This window comes from Balearica regulorum, chromosome Z (genome assembly GCF_011004875.1).
Source record: "Balearica regulorum gibbericeps isolate bBalReg1 chromosome Z, bBalReg1.pri, whole genome shotgun sequence".
Lineage (NCBI taxonomy): Eukaryota > Metazoa > Chordata > Aves > Gruiformes > Gruidae > Balearica > Balearica regulorum.
In genome coordinates this window covers 37,294,596-37,311,731 of record NC_046220.1, presented here as the reverse complement: position 1 = coordinate 37,311,731, position 17,136 = coordinate 37,294,596, and the positions used below count along the sequence as shown (strand labels likewise).

The window sequence follows — 17,136 nt, the reverse complement described above, 5'->3', positions numbered from 1 at the left end:
CCTTCACAACTCTATCCTTACAATTAAAATTTTATACTTTGTCTTTCTCAGCTGCATGAGACACATTTTTTTAAGAATTTGTACAACTAGCATCAGATTTTTTAACATGCTAGAAAGAAGTGAGCCAAAGATGATATCACAAAGTCCCTTATGCTTAAGAGAAAATGTTAAATCAATTAGCAGTTGCTAGAATAAAGAAGCAACAATTTGATGTATAAGTTCCTTTAAAAAATACCAAACTTTTCATGTTCTTCTGAAAGTGGTTATATTACATAAAAAGAAAGCTGCAACATATTCTCAAGTCTTTAATGTTACAAAAGCTTTATTAGCATATGCTTCAGAAATTATAATCAAAGAGTAGTAGTCACTAGCCAGAACTTTGAAGAATTTGTAAACATACATGTAGAGACTATGCCTTAGAGGGTTAATGTACTATTTTGAACTCAAGTATTGCAATAGGACTTAGCTTTGACACAGAATGTTCACACCCTCTGTAATAAATTCTTTTAACATACTTCATATTTCTTCCCATGTGAATGAGTGTCCTTGGAAGAATTATCTACTAGATAAAATTTGAAGATGAAATCTAAGTCTAGACTTATTTAAGGGGGGGGTGGAGACTGATCTTATAATCTACAACAGTTGTTGATTAATGAGCTGCTCATGATTGCTGTAGGCCTGTCCAAACTGCAGAAGCAAACGATACTATAGGACTGGGAGGAATGTGCTATCCGGATGCCACACCTTTGTTGAAACTTAGAACTAACTTCAACTTCTGCTACGTTTATTCTACTCTTGAATTACCAGATGTGCACAACCAGATATACGGTGACATACATTCCTACATCACTGCTGCTTCTGTGGCAGAATTTCTGTGTTACAGAACTTCCATGCTGTAAGTATGGCCACTTGTAGCACTCACAGCACATGCTGTGTGGGGTTCAAGGTTTTTGCTGGTAGTGCTCTTGCACAAACAGATTCAAAACTTTCTGGCTGGATAGTACTATCACATCCTGAGGGGGTTTGATCTCATCCAACAGTCTGAAGAATTTTATTTCTATGTACACATATGCACATACACATACATATGCATGCATATAACATGTCAGTATATACACATATATTATAATGCATAATGAATACATTGCATAAGCACAGTACATTCTGCATAACTCAGGAAAGTTCTGTTCAACTCTGTTCCAAGGTTGAAACTGAACATGACTTAAATCTATAATAAAAAAGGTATCTTACCTAATCTTTGGTGATAACACGATCATTTCTGATTACATCTTTCAAAAACCTTTTAGGAAAATTTTTAAAACTTTGCTAACTTGGCTTATAAAACGTCAATGTTCTTAAAGTGAAAACAACCCATACAAATTCTTAAAAGCGTTCCCTGCACCCTGGTGTCCAAGCTACAGACTCAGAGAAAACAAAAAGCAACAGAAAAAAAAGACACAAATAGAAAAGTTAGTCTTTGTAATCCCTCAAAATACACAAGAGGAATTTCATTACCTTTAGCTGAACACATCTCTCCTTTTGGTTTATTTGTTTGCAATTATTTTCCTTTTTCTCATTTTTGGAGATAGCTGTCTTTCTAAAAGTGTGCAGAAAAAGAACATCTTAAAATAACCACATCATCATAATCATTATCACACTTTGAGTACACTAACTGTATCAGCCTCACTAGACAGTGAAGCCCTATGGCTTTTCAGCAGCGTCATTAGGTACAAGAACAAGGCTAAAACCCCACAAATGAGAAATGAAAGCACATCTTGTTCACCACATGAAATACCAATGGATTTCAATTATATTTTTTTTAAATGTAAATCCTCTCTCTAATCTCAGTAGACACCTTTTCAGGGATTTGTTTGCATGGAAAAGCAATGAAACAAAAACCAAGTTGGTGATAAATTAAGATGTTTCAATTACTCTTTTCACTTTGCATCTATGAGTTGGTTTTGCTATGTGAAGTGACACTAGTACCAAACCCCTTCCTTTACTCCCTACGTTTCCCAAAACCAGATTCCAAGTAGCATGATATTGTACCCTCTCCTGTGTTGGAGAGACCTGTTATTTTTTGTTCTCTTCAACAAATTTGATTATGGTTAAATGCAATGACTGAGGAAAATATGAAACAGCTGCAAATGATACATTCTGATGTTTACTATTCTGAATACAGCTGGTTAAAAACAGTTCTAGAAAGCATTGATATGAACCTTGGTGTAGGACTATGAGTAGTTGCACGTAGACTGACAGAATTTCAACAACAATTTGGCACACATAGCTCTGCAAATCTCACAGAAACGTTCCATAGGAAAACATTCTCCAAGTGCTCTTAACTGTATCATTACATAGACTCATAATAAAATAAAACACCATATTTCTTCATAGCCGGTGAGTACTCAAAAGCACTGAACTGACTTAAGCCATTCAGACAATTCTGAAAACTTTATCTAGAAATTTAGTAAAACTAGTAAGAATGTGAGTTAGTTCAGTAATATTGAAGAGAAAACACAAATGCTTTCATAGACTAAAGACTAAAATGACATGTGGTAGATAAAGTCACACTAATTTCTGCAGGAAACTCAGAATTTCTAGGCAATTTAGTAAGTTGAACTTGCACTTACACCTTTGAGAGGTGATCACCTGAAGGTAACAGACCTACCTGTACCGTAACTTTTCAATATCCAACTCAGTGGAGAAGTGCAGAAGAACTCACTATCCACTTCAGCTCAGCAGAAGCAGGAGAAAAAGCTGCTTACACCTAGGCACCATAAGATAACCTTTGAGGAAACCAGCGGGGACCAGGGCTCCCTCACCCATGAGGTACTGTGGAGAAAAGCATGGCTTCACCAGGAACTGAAAGAGCTGAGCCTAAGCACTTGAAGGAGGATTTGCCAGATCGTAACTTTCATAAGGAAAAGTCAGCCTTTATAAGAGCATTTCTGTTATAAATCACCCTCTTGTAGAAGCAGAATTCTAATATTGCTGTATTAATCATGAATATTGCAGCCATCACAACACATCACTTAGTAACAGAGACAGTAAGTGCTTAACACACCTTTTGCTAAAATACAGTTCCTTAAGAACAATTTCAACACCACTGAAAAGTACCTTTAAAAATTGTCCTACTGGTACTCACTTTGTAATAATATTCAAACTGTTGACTTCAAACAAGGGACTCAAATTGCTGCAATATGACAGGATCTTCTCCTGAGAAAAGGAATGGAGAGACCACTGTGACAGCAAAATTATTTTCTGAGATCAAAACTACTAGTTAAAGGCACGGATCTACACAGTCTTATGCCACAGTATTTAAAGTTATTAGATTTTTTTAAATAGACATTCACAGAAGCTACTTAATCAGCACTTGTTAGAAAAACAGAGGCAGCTCAATAACCAGACTGTGTATCAAAGTTAAGAAACAGAAACCCATCAGCACAGACTTAATATTTTTTCTCCTATTAACATAATTATTTCCTACTCAGTAAAAATGAAAATGACATGTTAGCATTTCAAAAACACAAGAAAATGACCCTCTAGGCTTTATATGACTATCAAAACAAGCACCGGTACTTTATTTGCAAATTATCGTGCATGAAATGATCGACTCAGCAAGTTTACCAGTCAACAAAGTGTGTGCTCTACCAGTTATAATCAATTTACATGTAATGATATGTCTAAATATGAATTTAAATGAGTTCTTGTCATTTCATGTTGATCAGCCGCTTTATCATCATAGATATGGACAGTGACCATAGTTAATGTTGCAGAAACAGCAGAGCATGCACCAGTTTTGTGAGCCAATGGTAACCAAACACGAAGAAATTTGTTTTCATATAAAAAGACAGCATCTGACTGCTAAGCCACATTTATTTTCCAGTCAAGTTAACAAAAATACTTTCAAAGAGGTTATTTCCAGGCATTTGCTGTATATACCATGTCCACAGCAAATATACATTATGAATCACAACAGTTCTCTCACCTTGTAACTTACTGGATTTCTCTTTCAATGTATGAAAAGAACCCTGAGGCCACCACAGAACAAAGAACATTTCAGTATCATCCCTGGTGTATATAAATATACATTTTTAGGACCTGCAAAAGGAATATTCTGGAGATTAAGAGAATTCTAGTTTCTTTAACAGCTCATTAGTCGCATCCCTGCACAACAATCTTTAATACAATCATCAAAATTTTAAAATAACTGGGGAAAGTGAAATAAAGTTCCTTCAGAGAAGACAGTGCTGACCAGATGATATGCTGGAAGAATACAAGACAAAGCCAGGTTTAACATACAAGAATGCATAATTAAAGGCTGGCCTCAAAAATGCCTTCATTTAATACAATTAAATTAATATAATGGCAATGACTTCATCAAAAGGACACCATTATGTGCTAAAGTTAATTTCACTTTACTTAGAATAGTCAGATAAATAAAGCTTAACATTTTCCAAACAAATCCTTTTCATTTCCCTTAGCTTTATTAGCTTTATTAATAATGTACATACTCAGGTAGAATACTCAAATATAATTTTTACTGATACACAGAATCATTTTAAAGCGTATTTGGTACAATTTCTTATTTTTGGTGTTCAGTAGTCACTTTTGCTTTGATAAAATGATACAGCAGATTTATACTTAACATCACATATAGGTTTTTTCTATATAAAGAATTTACAGAGCTTTTTCAATTGTGGAATGGTATATTTCATACATATGACATTTTTAAAATGCTGCATGAACCTGTGACCTTGCCAATACACACATCAACCTTCAGAAAGTGTAATGAGCATGAGTTGACACACATTTCTATTTGGGCCCAGTACAAGTATGGACACACTCAAAATGTTGTAACATTGGTATGATTTGCTTTTACTTTGGTGGTTGTGATATTCCAGGTACAGATGCAAAGTGCACCTTAATGGTCCTCAAAGCAGTACTTTTATCCCACTGTATTTTAAAGGCATCAGCTTCTTCTATTCTCCCTTGTAGCGAGGAGGTCTCTTCTCCTTAAATGCAAGAAGACCTTCAATTCTATCTTTTGTTGGAATAGTCTGCAATGAGCAGAGTAAGAATTCATTACTGACGCCAAAAACAATATCAAGAAAAATATTTTCATACAAATCCTAGTTTTTCAATGCATCCAATATGCAATATATAACACAACAGAAAAATGAAAACTGTGATGTCTAGTCAGGTAGAGGAAAGTATCGGACACTTCAAAGGCACAATTTAAGGCTGAGAAACAATTTGGGAGCAGAAGTATCTTTTCCCCAAACAGATGACTGTGAGAAATTCTTTAGGGTTTGTTTCTGAGTTTTTGGTGGGTTTTTTTGGAGGGGGAGAAGGGGTAGGTTATTAATCAGATCACCACATGTTTTAAATAAGCATCTAGTCCTGATGCTTCTATGCTTCTATTTTCATGATCAAAAACTTGTCTCAAAGTCCAGGAATGTACAAACTCAAATACATCATTCCCATGTTTTGCTGGCAAAGATGTTTGTCTCGATTTTCTGTTGGTTAGCACATATACCATTAGTGGCACATGTTAGTGAAGTGCGCTTTATGTTACTTCATGTTAAACCATAACAAAGCAAAAGCAAGGCAGTTCTTGGTCTAGATACATGGCAGTGTATGACTGGCTAGGGATATGGCTGGTAGTGCTTCATTACCGTCACCATAATAGTCTTGGCAAGGAGATATTTTTGTCCTAAACTACATCTCCTTCCTTAAATTCCTTACAAAACCAGAGTAAGTAGAAGGAAGGTCTAAATACAATGCCAAAATATTTGTAGAAGAAATCATTAAAAATTTCTAGTTGAATTTCTGCATGTTTCACAACAGGCACCAACAAACCCTGTTTTTTGGGGTTGGTTTTTTTGTGTGTAATCATAGCTACATACCTGAGCGTAACAAGCTTCTTCAATTGCTAAACCTGTTACTAAGTCGACCTGAGGAAAAGAATACAACGGTTTTAAAAAGCGTATTTTTGTATATTATTAGATATCATTTCCTGACAGCTAACTTAGATACAGTGTTTCTATATGTCACATACTAAAACACTTCTGCAATGTTCTTCTACACTACTTTAACGTAGAAATGCTACACTGCTATGTACTGAGAGTGGTTAGTATTTCTGTAAGATTTTCCTCATATGGTGATACAATTAGTATGTAATACACTGTCAAAACAATGTATGTTTTTCCTTACAAATCACTTGACTAAAAACCATTAGCTACCTGCACATTTGTAATCATTTCATTTACTACAAGGGAAGAGATTTAACATACTGCAGGATTATTTAAAAATTGTTCTGAAACAAGTTACCTTCAAAAGGCCATATAAGAACATGATGCCATGCCACAAAGTAAATAGAAATACAAGTTTAAAGGGATTTAAAATAAAGTGAAGAGGCCAGTGGCCATCCTGCATCATCACCTAGTTTTAATAACATTGTTAATTTGTGAGCTGGTCTGAACAGCTGAAAAGGCTGAATTTTCCTCTCACAACTTCTTTGCCTGTCTTAAGCATCAGGTGCTGCAGAACTTACCATCTCTCCACCTGGCCACTGAAAGGACTGTGACTATGCACCACAAGCAATTTGTAAAGGGGAGATAAACTATTACAATAGATTACCAAAGGAAGCCATGAAATCTCTGCCGTGGAAGGTGTGTAACAACAGCTTGAATGAACATTTGGCTTGATTGGTTTTGATACAGTAGATCTTGTCTTGGGGCCTCAAGATTGAACTAGATGATCATTCAGAGTCTTTCTAACCCTACTGTCCCTAATTCTATAAACATCACGATTCTGACCTTCCAGTCCACTATACCTGGTATCCAGATAATTCAGCTTGTAGCATTTTGAAGCTTGGGTACCACTGAAATAAATCTTGAATTCCATCATTACTTGCTGTGGAAACCTAACAAACATACTTTTTGCACAACAGCATCTGAGTTTGGTTCTCAGGCCAAAACTTACTGGTGATACACTTTGCTGAACTCAATTATATCATTGGTTGCTTGTGAGACTTTAAGAAAAAATGGTCTGATCTTAAATTATTCTTCTTGAATTCAGATGTTGCATGCAGTGTGATCCCCTTTCCCTTGTCCCAGGTTGAGCTACAAGGTGTCCTGGTGCAGAGCTTATGCATGTGCTTAACTTTAAATACAAATAGTCCTGCTGAGCTCAGGAAGATGATTCACAAGCCTAAAGTAAAACACATGTCCAGATGTGTTCAGAGCTGGATTTTAATGAGCTGTTCAAGAAGGAGTGACAATCAGAATCAAATATGAAATCAGACTCCAGATATAATTTTAACACTAACCCCTATTAAACTATTAAAAATAAATAACATGCCTTTTGGCCTTTAACTTTATTAGTTACTAAACACTGAGAGCACTGACAGACTTGACAGAGTATGACTTTGAGTGTTTTTTCTGCCCAGACTTTGAAATAGAACTCATAGTAGTTTATGTTTACTTTCTAGTATTAATAATTAGCAGAGTGCATTACGCCTGGACAGACATGAGGTTACTAAGCCTCATTACAGAAATCAGCATCAACTCTAGTCTCAGGAGTCTGTGACATAAAAAAATTGCATTTCATGTTTTAAAAAGTTTTGACCACAAAGATTTTGAGAGTATACACTGAGAAACTAAAAAACAGTTCTAGAAAAAAAAATCACCGCAGTAGACCTATTGGCAGCTGACTTCTGCTTACTCTTATGTAAAGTACAGATCCTTACCTCCATTCCCTGATTGATGGCCAGTTTTGCAACTCTCATTGCTACTGGTCCCTAAAATGAAAGAAAAAGCTTATTTACATATCATCAAAATCTACAAGATTATGCAGTGAAGAGTCTGCACATCAATGTTCTCATATTGGGATCTTCTAGACTTTGGACTTCTATTAAATTCACAGTAAATAGGTCAAATGTCCTAAATTATATCACTACAGTGGACACTCGCTTCCAAACTGATAGTTTCAATATTGAGAAAAAATGAAAGTATACTATTTTCAAAAGAACCTAATTAGTGTGTTTGGTTTATGTTTCAAAGGTGCTGAGCATACCCATTGTTGTCAAGCTTGCTCAATTCCCTTCAAAAGAAAGTTCAGAACAGCCACCTTAAGAGACAGTATGACAGTATAGGCCTTTGCAAGGTCAGTCTTATGTCCCTATTATCACACAATGGAGACGCATGAAAAGATGTGATAATGACATCAAATGAACTGATTCAGCTTCAAACCTAAAATATGCTACTGCAAAGCCTGTACCAGTCAAGGGATGACACTCTTCCATGAGTGACTGAGGTTCCCAGCAAGCAGAAGGATTTCTACTCTCCTCTTCCAATGTGCCGCAGAACAGCAAAAACATCTTTGGGAATAGTCTCAGTCCTGTGCCTATCCATCAGCATCAGTTTCTGAGTGTTAGAAATCATAGAACTGTTTGGGTTGGAAGGAATCTTAAAGACCATCCAGTTCCAACTCCCCTGCCAGAGGCAGGGACACCCTCCACTAGACCACGTTGCCCAAAGCCTCATCCAACCTGGCCTTGAACACTTCCAGGGATGGGGCATCCACAGCTTCTCTGGGCAACCTGTTCCAGTGCCTCACCACCCTCACAGTAAAGAATTTCTTTCTAACATCTAACCTAAATCTACCCTCTCTTAGTTTAAAACCATTACTCCTTGTCCTGTCACTACACTCCCTGATAAACAGTCCCTCACCATCTTTCCTGTAGGCCCCTTCAGGTACTGGTAAGCCACAATTAGATCTCCCCAGAGCCTTCTCTTCTCCAGGCTGAACAACCCCAACTCCCTCAGCCTGTCCTCACAGGAGAGGTGCTCCAGCCCTCTGATCAGCTTCGTGGCCATCCTCTGGACCCGCTCGAACAGCTCCATGTCTCTCCTGTACTGGGGCCCCCAGAGCTGGATGCAGTACTCCAGGTGGGGTCTCACATGAGCAGAGTAGAGGGGCAGGATCACCTCCCTTGACCTGCTGGTCACACCTCTTTTGATGCAGCCCAGGACACGGTTGGCTTTCTGGACTGCAAGCGCACACTGCCGGCTCATGTTGAGCTTCTCATCAATCAACACCCCCAAATTCTTCACCTCAGGGCTGCTTTCAAACCATTCTCCGCCCAGCCTGTAGTTGCGCTTGGGATTGCCCTGACCCACGTGCAGGACCTTGCACTTGGTCTTGTTGAATTTAATGCGCTTTGCATGGGCCGACCTCTCCAGCCTGTCAAAGTCCCTCTGGATGGCAGACATGTTCAGACATTGCTTTAGAGAAGTGGCCTGCTGCTTTGGGAAAAGTCAAATGCTTTTGATCTGGTTCCAATGTGAATCTGTAACCATAAATCAATCTTCCAGAATCATTGTATGTTAAAATTTTTACTGTATTTTCACATTTGTCTTGCTATGAGGGTGTTCAAGACACAAATAAACAATGTTATTTAATTTCGGCTGTTACACTTGTGATCCAATAAAGTGGCTTACTAATCACTTTCTTCTTCTGCCTCCTATGAATTTGCTTCCTGGGACCTTTGAAAAGCAAGTTTATCAAAAGCTCCAAACTCACATTCCTACTCTGAACAAACTGCTTGTGGTCTACAGCAACAAGGGAACAGGTAGCAATCAGCTAACATAAAGACTGCTGTAAGGATTATACTTAAACTTCTTACTAAAATGTTCAAGTTCTAAAGCACAGGAATTCAGCAGATTCCATTTCAATTCTTTTATGAAAGACAGAGATAGGAGGTCACTTCGAATGAATAAGAGCATGATTCTTTCATCAAGCTTATACAAAAAGCACAGAAAGCAAACTTTCCACTAGTAGATGCATTTTGCTTTAATACTGATATTACATTTAGCTTTATGTTTTCAAAATAAGGAGTTACAGAGATATGTCCACTTTCATATGGACTTTTTTGCCTCTTTTCTGAAGTGTTCAACAGTAACAGAATAACCTATTGAGATAACTGCTTTACTAAAAAAAAAACCCCTTAGACTATTTTTTGTTTAAAACTTCAAAGCCAAAACACGCAATACAAACAGACCATATCATGACGGTAAGAGGATTGACAGAGTTTTTTTGCTTCACTATGAAATAATTACCAAATAACATCACTCAATACATGAGACAGAAAAATTCTGATTGCTCTCCAAGTAATTAGAATAGCTTTTAAATATATAACTTCATGATAAATTTTCTTAATACAGTCAGTTGTTTTTCAGTCTTAATGTTTGGTAAAAATTAAAACTAAAATAAAAATAATTTGGTTTACCTGAGGTAAAAATTCTTTTGCCAGAGCTAATGCTCTTCTGTATGCAGCGTCCCCAGCTTCATTCTGTTCTACCACATGGCTAATCAACCCTATTGATTTTGCTTCCTCACCATCTACAATACGTGCAGAGAAGATTAGTTCTTTTGCCAAAGACACTCCAATTGTGCGAGGTAATCTCTGTGTCCCCCCTAAAATTTGGAAAAAGAAAAAATGCAAGTATTTGTTTCCCATGCATTTATACCACAAATGTAGATGTCTTGTTTAGTTCAAATATTTTTATTTTTAATTCCATAAACAATTATATGAAGATACAGAAATTAAACTATCATACAAAGGCATTTCTAAATGTCTTCCTAAGTTTTGCAACTAAGTCTAAAATGAAATCAATTGCATGTTTCTTAGAAAAAAATGTAAATAATGGAAAAGGGCAATTAATTAATAGAGATTCTGTTCAATTACAGTCAAGTTACTATATGAATATCAGCCAAAAGCTGAAAGAAAACTACTAGCCAGTAATTACCATATCCAAAAACACTACTTCTTTTTAACAACCTGTATATTTATATGATATTAATCACCACAATATGAACACTTTTGAAGAACTATACTCAAAACAATATATACTCTAACAAGACTGTAGTCCATGCTAAAATTCTCATATACTAGGGACAATAAAAATTTATATGTAAACTAAAACTACTAGAGAAGGTCTTTAAAAAGCCATGGGTTTGTCTCTTCTTACTTCCATATTATGTTGAAATATTAAAGCCTGATTACAAAAACTAGGGAAGGTCAATGGCGGGTGTGAGTCGGCAGAGAAAGGCACCTAACTTTAGTTAGCTTTTCTTACTATGTTAAAAACTGCTTTGGCAGATCAGCATTTTCAGAAGGTCAATAAGAGTAACTACATTAACCAAATATGTGAAGATTGCTCAGCTGGACTAACAATTAACTTTCCAGAACTGACAAACAAGAAGAATGTGGGAATAATCATTATCAAAACTGAAGAAGTAGACTCAAATCACAGAAGCAAATGTTTGTATGAATTAAAACAGTGGAAATGGCCTTTATCCAGGAGAAAGGATTTTGAAAATATACAAGGTCTACCATTCTGACATGGATCTGAAACAAATATTCAATTTATATAGACAGTCTGTAAGTATTTATTTCCAAATAGCTATTTCTGCAAGAGCATGCTAATATATTCAAATATAAATATATGTATATATGCAACAGAAATATTTATAGGAGGTGTTCAAAGGGAGATGGTATAACACTGGATAAAAGTATGTTCAACTAATATAAAATAGATAAATTTCCACTAGATAATGGTGGACTAAGCCAGTATTTTATTTAAGCCATTCAGTTCTCTTACTGATGTTTCCTGAAAATACTTTAAATACATCTCTGAGACAAATAAACTGACTTGAAACAAACAAAAACTTTTTGGATTCGATGAGTCAGCTTTCAACTATTTTTTTTATGAATCACAAGCTTCAGTACTACTGTATTCCTTTCCATAAAAACAGACCTGCCTTCGAACACATTACATCATACAAAAATGCAGAAGGTCTAGGGGACTTCTGCCTTACGTCTTTGCAGAATATTACAAAATAATGATCTATAAGAAAAACTGACATATTTTCTACATTGAAACTGGAGAAATTAAAAAATGCTTATACTCATAACAGTTAAAATAAAATTTGTAGAACAACATTAGTAAATACAAACAATGTGATATTCTCTATGGTCCTACCACTATGAGAGGGTTTTGGCAAGATTGTCCTAATGGTCAAGGGCAACAGACAACAGCAAGAGGAACTCCTGTTCAATATTCTACTAATTCTGCTAGTTGTACAGCTAAGCCAGTGATAGTGCTAGGGGGAAAATTTTGCTAATGCCATAATTTGGAGAAAACCTCTACTCTAGAGAATTTTTAGAAGGGGGGGTGGGGTCGGGGGAACAGGGGCAGGGTGGGAACTAGAACAACCCCCCTTGTAAAATACTACAAACCCGAAAGCCTAAGCCTCTTACCTTGGCTGCCTCTCTGGTGAGATTCACAGAGATTGACTAAAGCTGTAGCTATCAACCTTCATATCAGAACTACATGCCATAAAAACGTGAGCTGTGTTTTCAAGAAGCTTGCTGCTTCTGATAGCGAGCTGTACCACAAGCTGTATCACCACAAGCAAACATTTACTGGCTTTTTTGTCTTAAATACTGAATATGTCTTTTAATTTTTCACCCAAGAAGCTGTCACACCCTAATCAACATCTATCCTTATACAAATTTTACATACAGCAGAACATAGCAAATGTCTACCCTGACTCTCTTTAAGAATAGTTTAATCATAAATGATCCCTTTCACCTTAGTAATGGAATCTATTTGTCCAAGTCATAAGATGTGAAACCATACGAGGCTGAATTCATTGACGCCACATCTTCCTTGCTTGCTATACCTAGTATTTTTTTCTACTTAATAATCTCCCCTTCCTTCACTGTTTTATCTCTTCTATTACTGCTTTTACCAGGAAATGTTGAAAACAAAATTTAATTGAGCAACAATATTTCATAACTTTGACCAAACAATGGATATGTTTAAGCATGAAATAGTGTTTATAGATGAAAAAAATGCTCTTGCCAGCGTCTTACACAATAATGATTAAAGAGCAAAAAAAGCAGACTATGGTCTATGTTGTTTGGCTGCCTCCTACACTGCAAAGCCATTAAGCAGAGGAGCATATTCTTTGATTAATATTCACAGAATAGAAGCCAACAGTTCAGTGCATCAATCATATATATTCAGTAGTAGGAATAAGATATATACACACACAAAAGCAGTATGACCCAATTAATCAAACGCAAACAGCACACCAAAGTACATCCAACACACCAAAGTTACATCCATTTATGAAGAAAAGACAGAGAGTACGCTGCAGATAGATGTTCTGTTTTGGTAATACACAAAGAACATATAATGCCTGCCAACTACAATCAGAGCTAAAGGAAGTAACACCCAGTCTTCAAAGACATTATTTAACCAAGGCATTTCATCTAAATGTAGAGCAGAATTTGATGGAAGAATAGTTGTTTCATCTTCACAAATTTAATGACAAGTTATTTCAAGGACTAGTGATCTGGTATTACTCACTGTGTTGATAGAAGTATTTGACATACAGTTGCAATGTAAATTTGCTCTTATCTGAGATGGTATATATTCAATGTTGTAATAATTGTAAACAGCAGTTTTAGATGACACTCTAGTTCATGTGAAAAGACACAGTGAATACAAGACCGCTAAGTTCTGGTACAAAAATTGTTAAACAGTATTTTTTTTTTTCTTTAACAAATAGTTGATTTTGTATGAATATTTATTTACTGTTGTGTTGGTTTTGCGTGGCAAGGTTTTGGTAGCGGGGGGGGCTACAGGGGTGGCTTCTGTGAGAAGCTGCTAGAAGCTTCCCCTGTGTCTGACAGAGCCAATGCCAGCCGGCTCCAAGACGGACCCGCCGCTGGCCAAGGCCAAGCCAATCAGCGCCTCTGTGATAACATATTTAAGAAAGACAAAAACAGTTAGAGAGCGCTTTTGCAGCCAGAGAGAGGAGGGAGAAGATGTAAGAACATCTGCAGACACCAAGGTCAGTGAAGAAGGAGGGGGAGGAGGTGCTCCAGGCGCCGGAGCAAGATTCCCCTGCAGCCCGTGGTGAAGACCATGGTGAAGCAGGCTGTCCCCCTGCAGCCCATGGAGGGAGGATGAGGGGGTGTAGAGATTCCACCTGCAGCCCGTGGAGGACCCCACGCCGGAGCAGGTGGAGACACCTGAAGGAGGCTGTGGCCCCGTGGGAAGCCCGCGCTGGAGCAAGCTCCTGGCAGGACCTGTGGATCCGTGGAGAGAGGAGCCCACGCCAGAGCAGGTTTGCTGACAGGACTTGTGACCCCGTGGGGGACCCACGCTGGAGCAGTTTGCTCCTGAAGGTCTGCACCCCGTGGAGGAGACTCACGTTGGAGAAGGCCGTGAAGGACTGTCTCCCGTGAGAGGGACCCCACGCTGGAGCAGGGGAACAATGAGTCCTTCCCCTGAGGATGAAGAAGCGGCAGAAACACCGCGTGATGAACTGACCATAACCCCCACTCCCCGTCCCCCTGTGCCGCTGGGGGGGGCGGAGGTGAAGCCGGGAGTGAAGTTGAGCCCGGGAAGATGGGAGGGGTGGGGGGAGGTGTTTTAAGATTTTGGTTTTATTTCTCATTCCTCTGCTCTGTTTTGCTTAGTAATAAATAAGATGAATTCCCTCTCTAAGTTCGGTCTGGTTTGCTCGTGATGATAATTAGAGAATGATCTCTCCCTGTCCTTATCTCGACGCGTAAGTTTTACCTTTTCTCCCCTGTCTAATGAAAGAGGGGAGTGATAGAGCGGCTCTGGTGGGCACCTGGCCCTCAGCCAGGGTCAACCCACCACAGTCTTTTTTGGCGCCCAACGTGGGGCACAAGAAAATCGAGATAAGGATAGTAATGGGAAGAGGTAACGGGCAAAACATTGACTGAACGTAACTTGAGAGTGATACAGTGGTGAAGGGATTAGAGGTAGATTTTGTGTGTAGATTGTCCACTCCTGTTTGGTGTTGTGATAGTGTTGTTTTGATGTTGGTGTGTGGAATTCTTTTTTCTTTTCCTTTGTTGATGTGATTAGTGTTTGTGAAGTTTTGTGTTGAATGTATATTTTAATGATAATTCTTAAATATGTGATTCACAGAGGCGAGGGGTGGAATGTGTTGGTTTTGCGTGGCAAGGTTTTGGTAGCGGGGGGGGCTACAGGGGTGGCTTCTGTGAGAAGCTGCTAGAAGCTTCCCCTGTGTCTGACAGAGCCAATGCCAGCCGGCTCCAAGACGGACCCGCCGCTGGCCAAGGCCAAGCCAATCAGCGCCTCTGTGATAACATATTTAAGAAAGACAAAAACAGTTAGAGAGCGCTTTTGCAGCCAGAGAGAGGAGGGAGAAGATGTAAGAACATCTGCAGACACCAAGGTCAGTGAAGAAGGAGGGGGAGGAGGTGCTCCAGGCGCCGGAGCAAGATTCCCCTGCAGCCCGTGGTGAAGACCATGGTGAAGCAGGCTGTCCCCCTGCAGCCCATGGAGGGAGGATGAGGGGGTGTAGAGATTCCACCTGCAGCCCGTGGAGGACCCCACGCCGGAGCAGGTGGAGACACCTGAAGGAGGCTGTGGCCCCGTGGGAAGCCCGCGCTGGAGCAAGCTCCTGGCAGGACCTGTGGATCCGTGGAGAGAGGAGCCCACGCCAGAGCAGGTTTGCTGACAGGACTTGTGACCCCGTGGGGGACCCACGCTGGAGCAGTTTGCTCCTGAAGGTCTGCACCCCGTGGAGGAGACTCACGTTGGAGAAGGCCGTGAAGGACTGTCTCCCGTGAGAGGGACCCCACGCTGGAGCAGGGGAACAATGAGTCCTTCCCCTGAGGATGAAGAAGCGGCAGAAACACCGCGTGATGAACTGACCATAACCCCCACTCCCCGTCCCCCTGTGCCGCTGGGGGGGGCGGAGGTGAAGCCGGGAGTGAAGTTGAGCCCGGGAAGATGGGAGGGGTGGGGGGAGGTGTTTTAAGATTTTGGTTTTATTTCTCATTCCTCTGCTCTGTTTTGCTTAGTAATAAATAAGATGAATTCCCTCTCTAAGTTCGGTCTGGTTTGCTCGTGATGATAATTAGAGAATGATCTCTCCCTGTCCTTATCTCGACGCGTAAGTTTTACCTTTTCTCCCCTGTCTAATGAAAGAGGGGAGTGATAGAGCGGCTCTGGTGGGCACCTGGCCCTCAGCCAGGGTCAACCCACCACAACTGTCAGTAATTCATCAATTACAAAATATGTACACAACTGGTTTGGATTAAGGGAATTACGTGATAAATTCCCAAGAGTATATCCAACAAGATGAAGCAACTAGCTTACTGGAAATAGATTCATCATTCTGGCAGAGAGTATCTACAGTCAGTAGTTTCTCATAGCTCAAGGCTCTGTCAAAACATATTGGAAAAAATCCTGTTCTGACAAAAATTCCAAACTTTAATTCAGCAATAATTCTGTTTATTAAGTCAAGTAAAAAATGAATCTTTCTATCCTATCCGTTCTCACATGAGCTTTGTTTGATTTCCATTAGATTGATTTAACTGACAAGTTTCCAGATTTCTTTTTTTAAAAACTACTGTGCATTTCTAATGTTTTATTAATAATCAATGGTGAAACCAAAGTCTGTCAGCCACAAACTTTCTAATTATTCGAGGCAGTCAAGAAATGGCTTAAATGCATCCTTGTGATTCTTTTGCAGAAAGCTGCAAGGAGCAGATTTTTCTCCTTTCCCTTGACATTCATAGAAATATGGAACACAGAAACCTGCTGTTCATAACACCAAATCATTAACAATATGAGTCCATAAATAAACTAACATGGATAAAATTATTATTTTAGTGTCAATACTTTTCAGTCATGTAAGTCATATTTTAAGTCTGTGTAACAATCATATTTTCCACTTTTAAAGTACCTGCCATCCATTGCTAAGTTAAACAATTTTCAAAATATTAAACACTCTAAAAGCCTAAACACTCTACCAAGACAATATTTAACACCAAGTTTTTAACACCTTATTTCCCAGATTAGGCTTTGATTCTGCAAACTTGCATGTGTTTTAGCTAACTTAAATCCAGGTATAAATCTTTATGGGCTCAGACATCCCAAACCCTTTCATAGAAGAAAACATGAAGAGCCCTTCACTGGCACAAACTGGATAACTGACTAAGGATGGAAAACAGCTTAGACTGGGAAAGACAGACATCAACAAAGATGC

The 17,136-nt window shown here is 38.7% G+C and overlaps 1 protein-coding gene and 1 long non-coding RNA gene across 3 annotated transcripts in view; one reads left to right on the top strand and one right to left on the bottom strand.

The window, feature by feature from the left end:
* Positions 1-3,548: 3,548 nt before the first annotated feature.
* Positions 3,549-17,136, bottom strand: part of AUH (AU RNA binding methylglutaconyl-CoA hydratase) — a 118,806-nt gene continuing 105,218 nt past the window's right edge. The window contains exons 7-10 of one of the 2 annotated variants that reach the window (XM_075741277.1): positions 10,295-10,482; positions 7,754-7,804; positions 5,910-5,957; positions 3,549-5,060 (exon numbers count right to left, since the gene is read on the bottom strand). In XM_075741277.1, coding sequence (XP_075597392.1) covers positions 4,983-5,060; positions 5,910-5,957; positions 7,754-7,804; positions 10,295-10,482 — 365 coding nt within the window. In that variant the 3' untranslated portion in view covers positions 3,549-4,982. The remainder of the gene's footprint in view (positions 5,061-5,909; positions 5,958-7,753; positions 7,805-10,294; positions 10,483-17,136) is intronic. The other variant, XM_075741278.1, reaches the window with a different exon arrangement.
* The window catches only part of LOC142599607 (uncharacterized), a 33,054-nt gene continuing 27,234 nt past the window's right edge, over positions 11,317-17,136 (top strand). The window contains exon 1 of the long non-coding RNA XR_012833187.1: positions 11,317-11,449. This is a non-coding gene — a long non-coding RNA (uncharacterized LOC142599607). The remainder of the gene's footprint in view (positions 11,450-17,136) is intronic.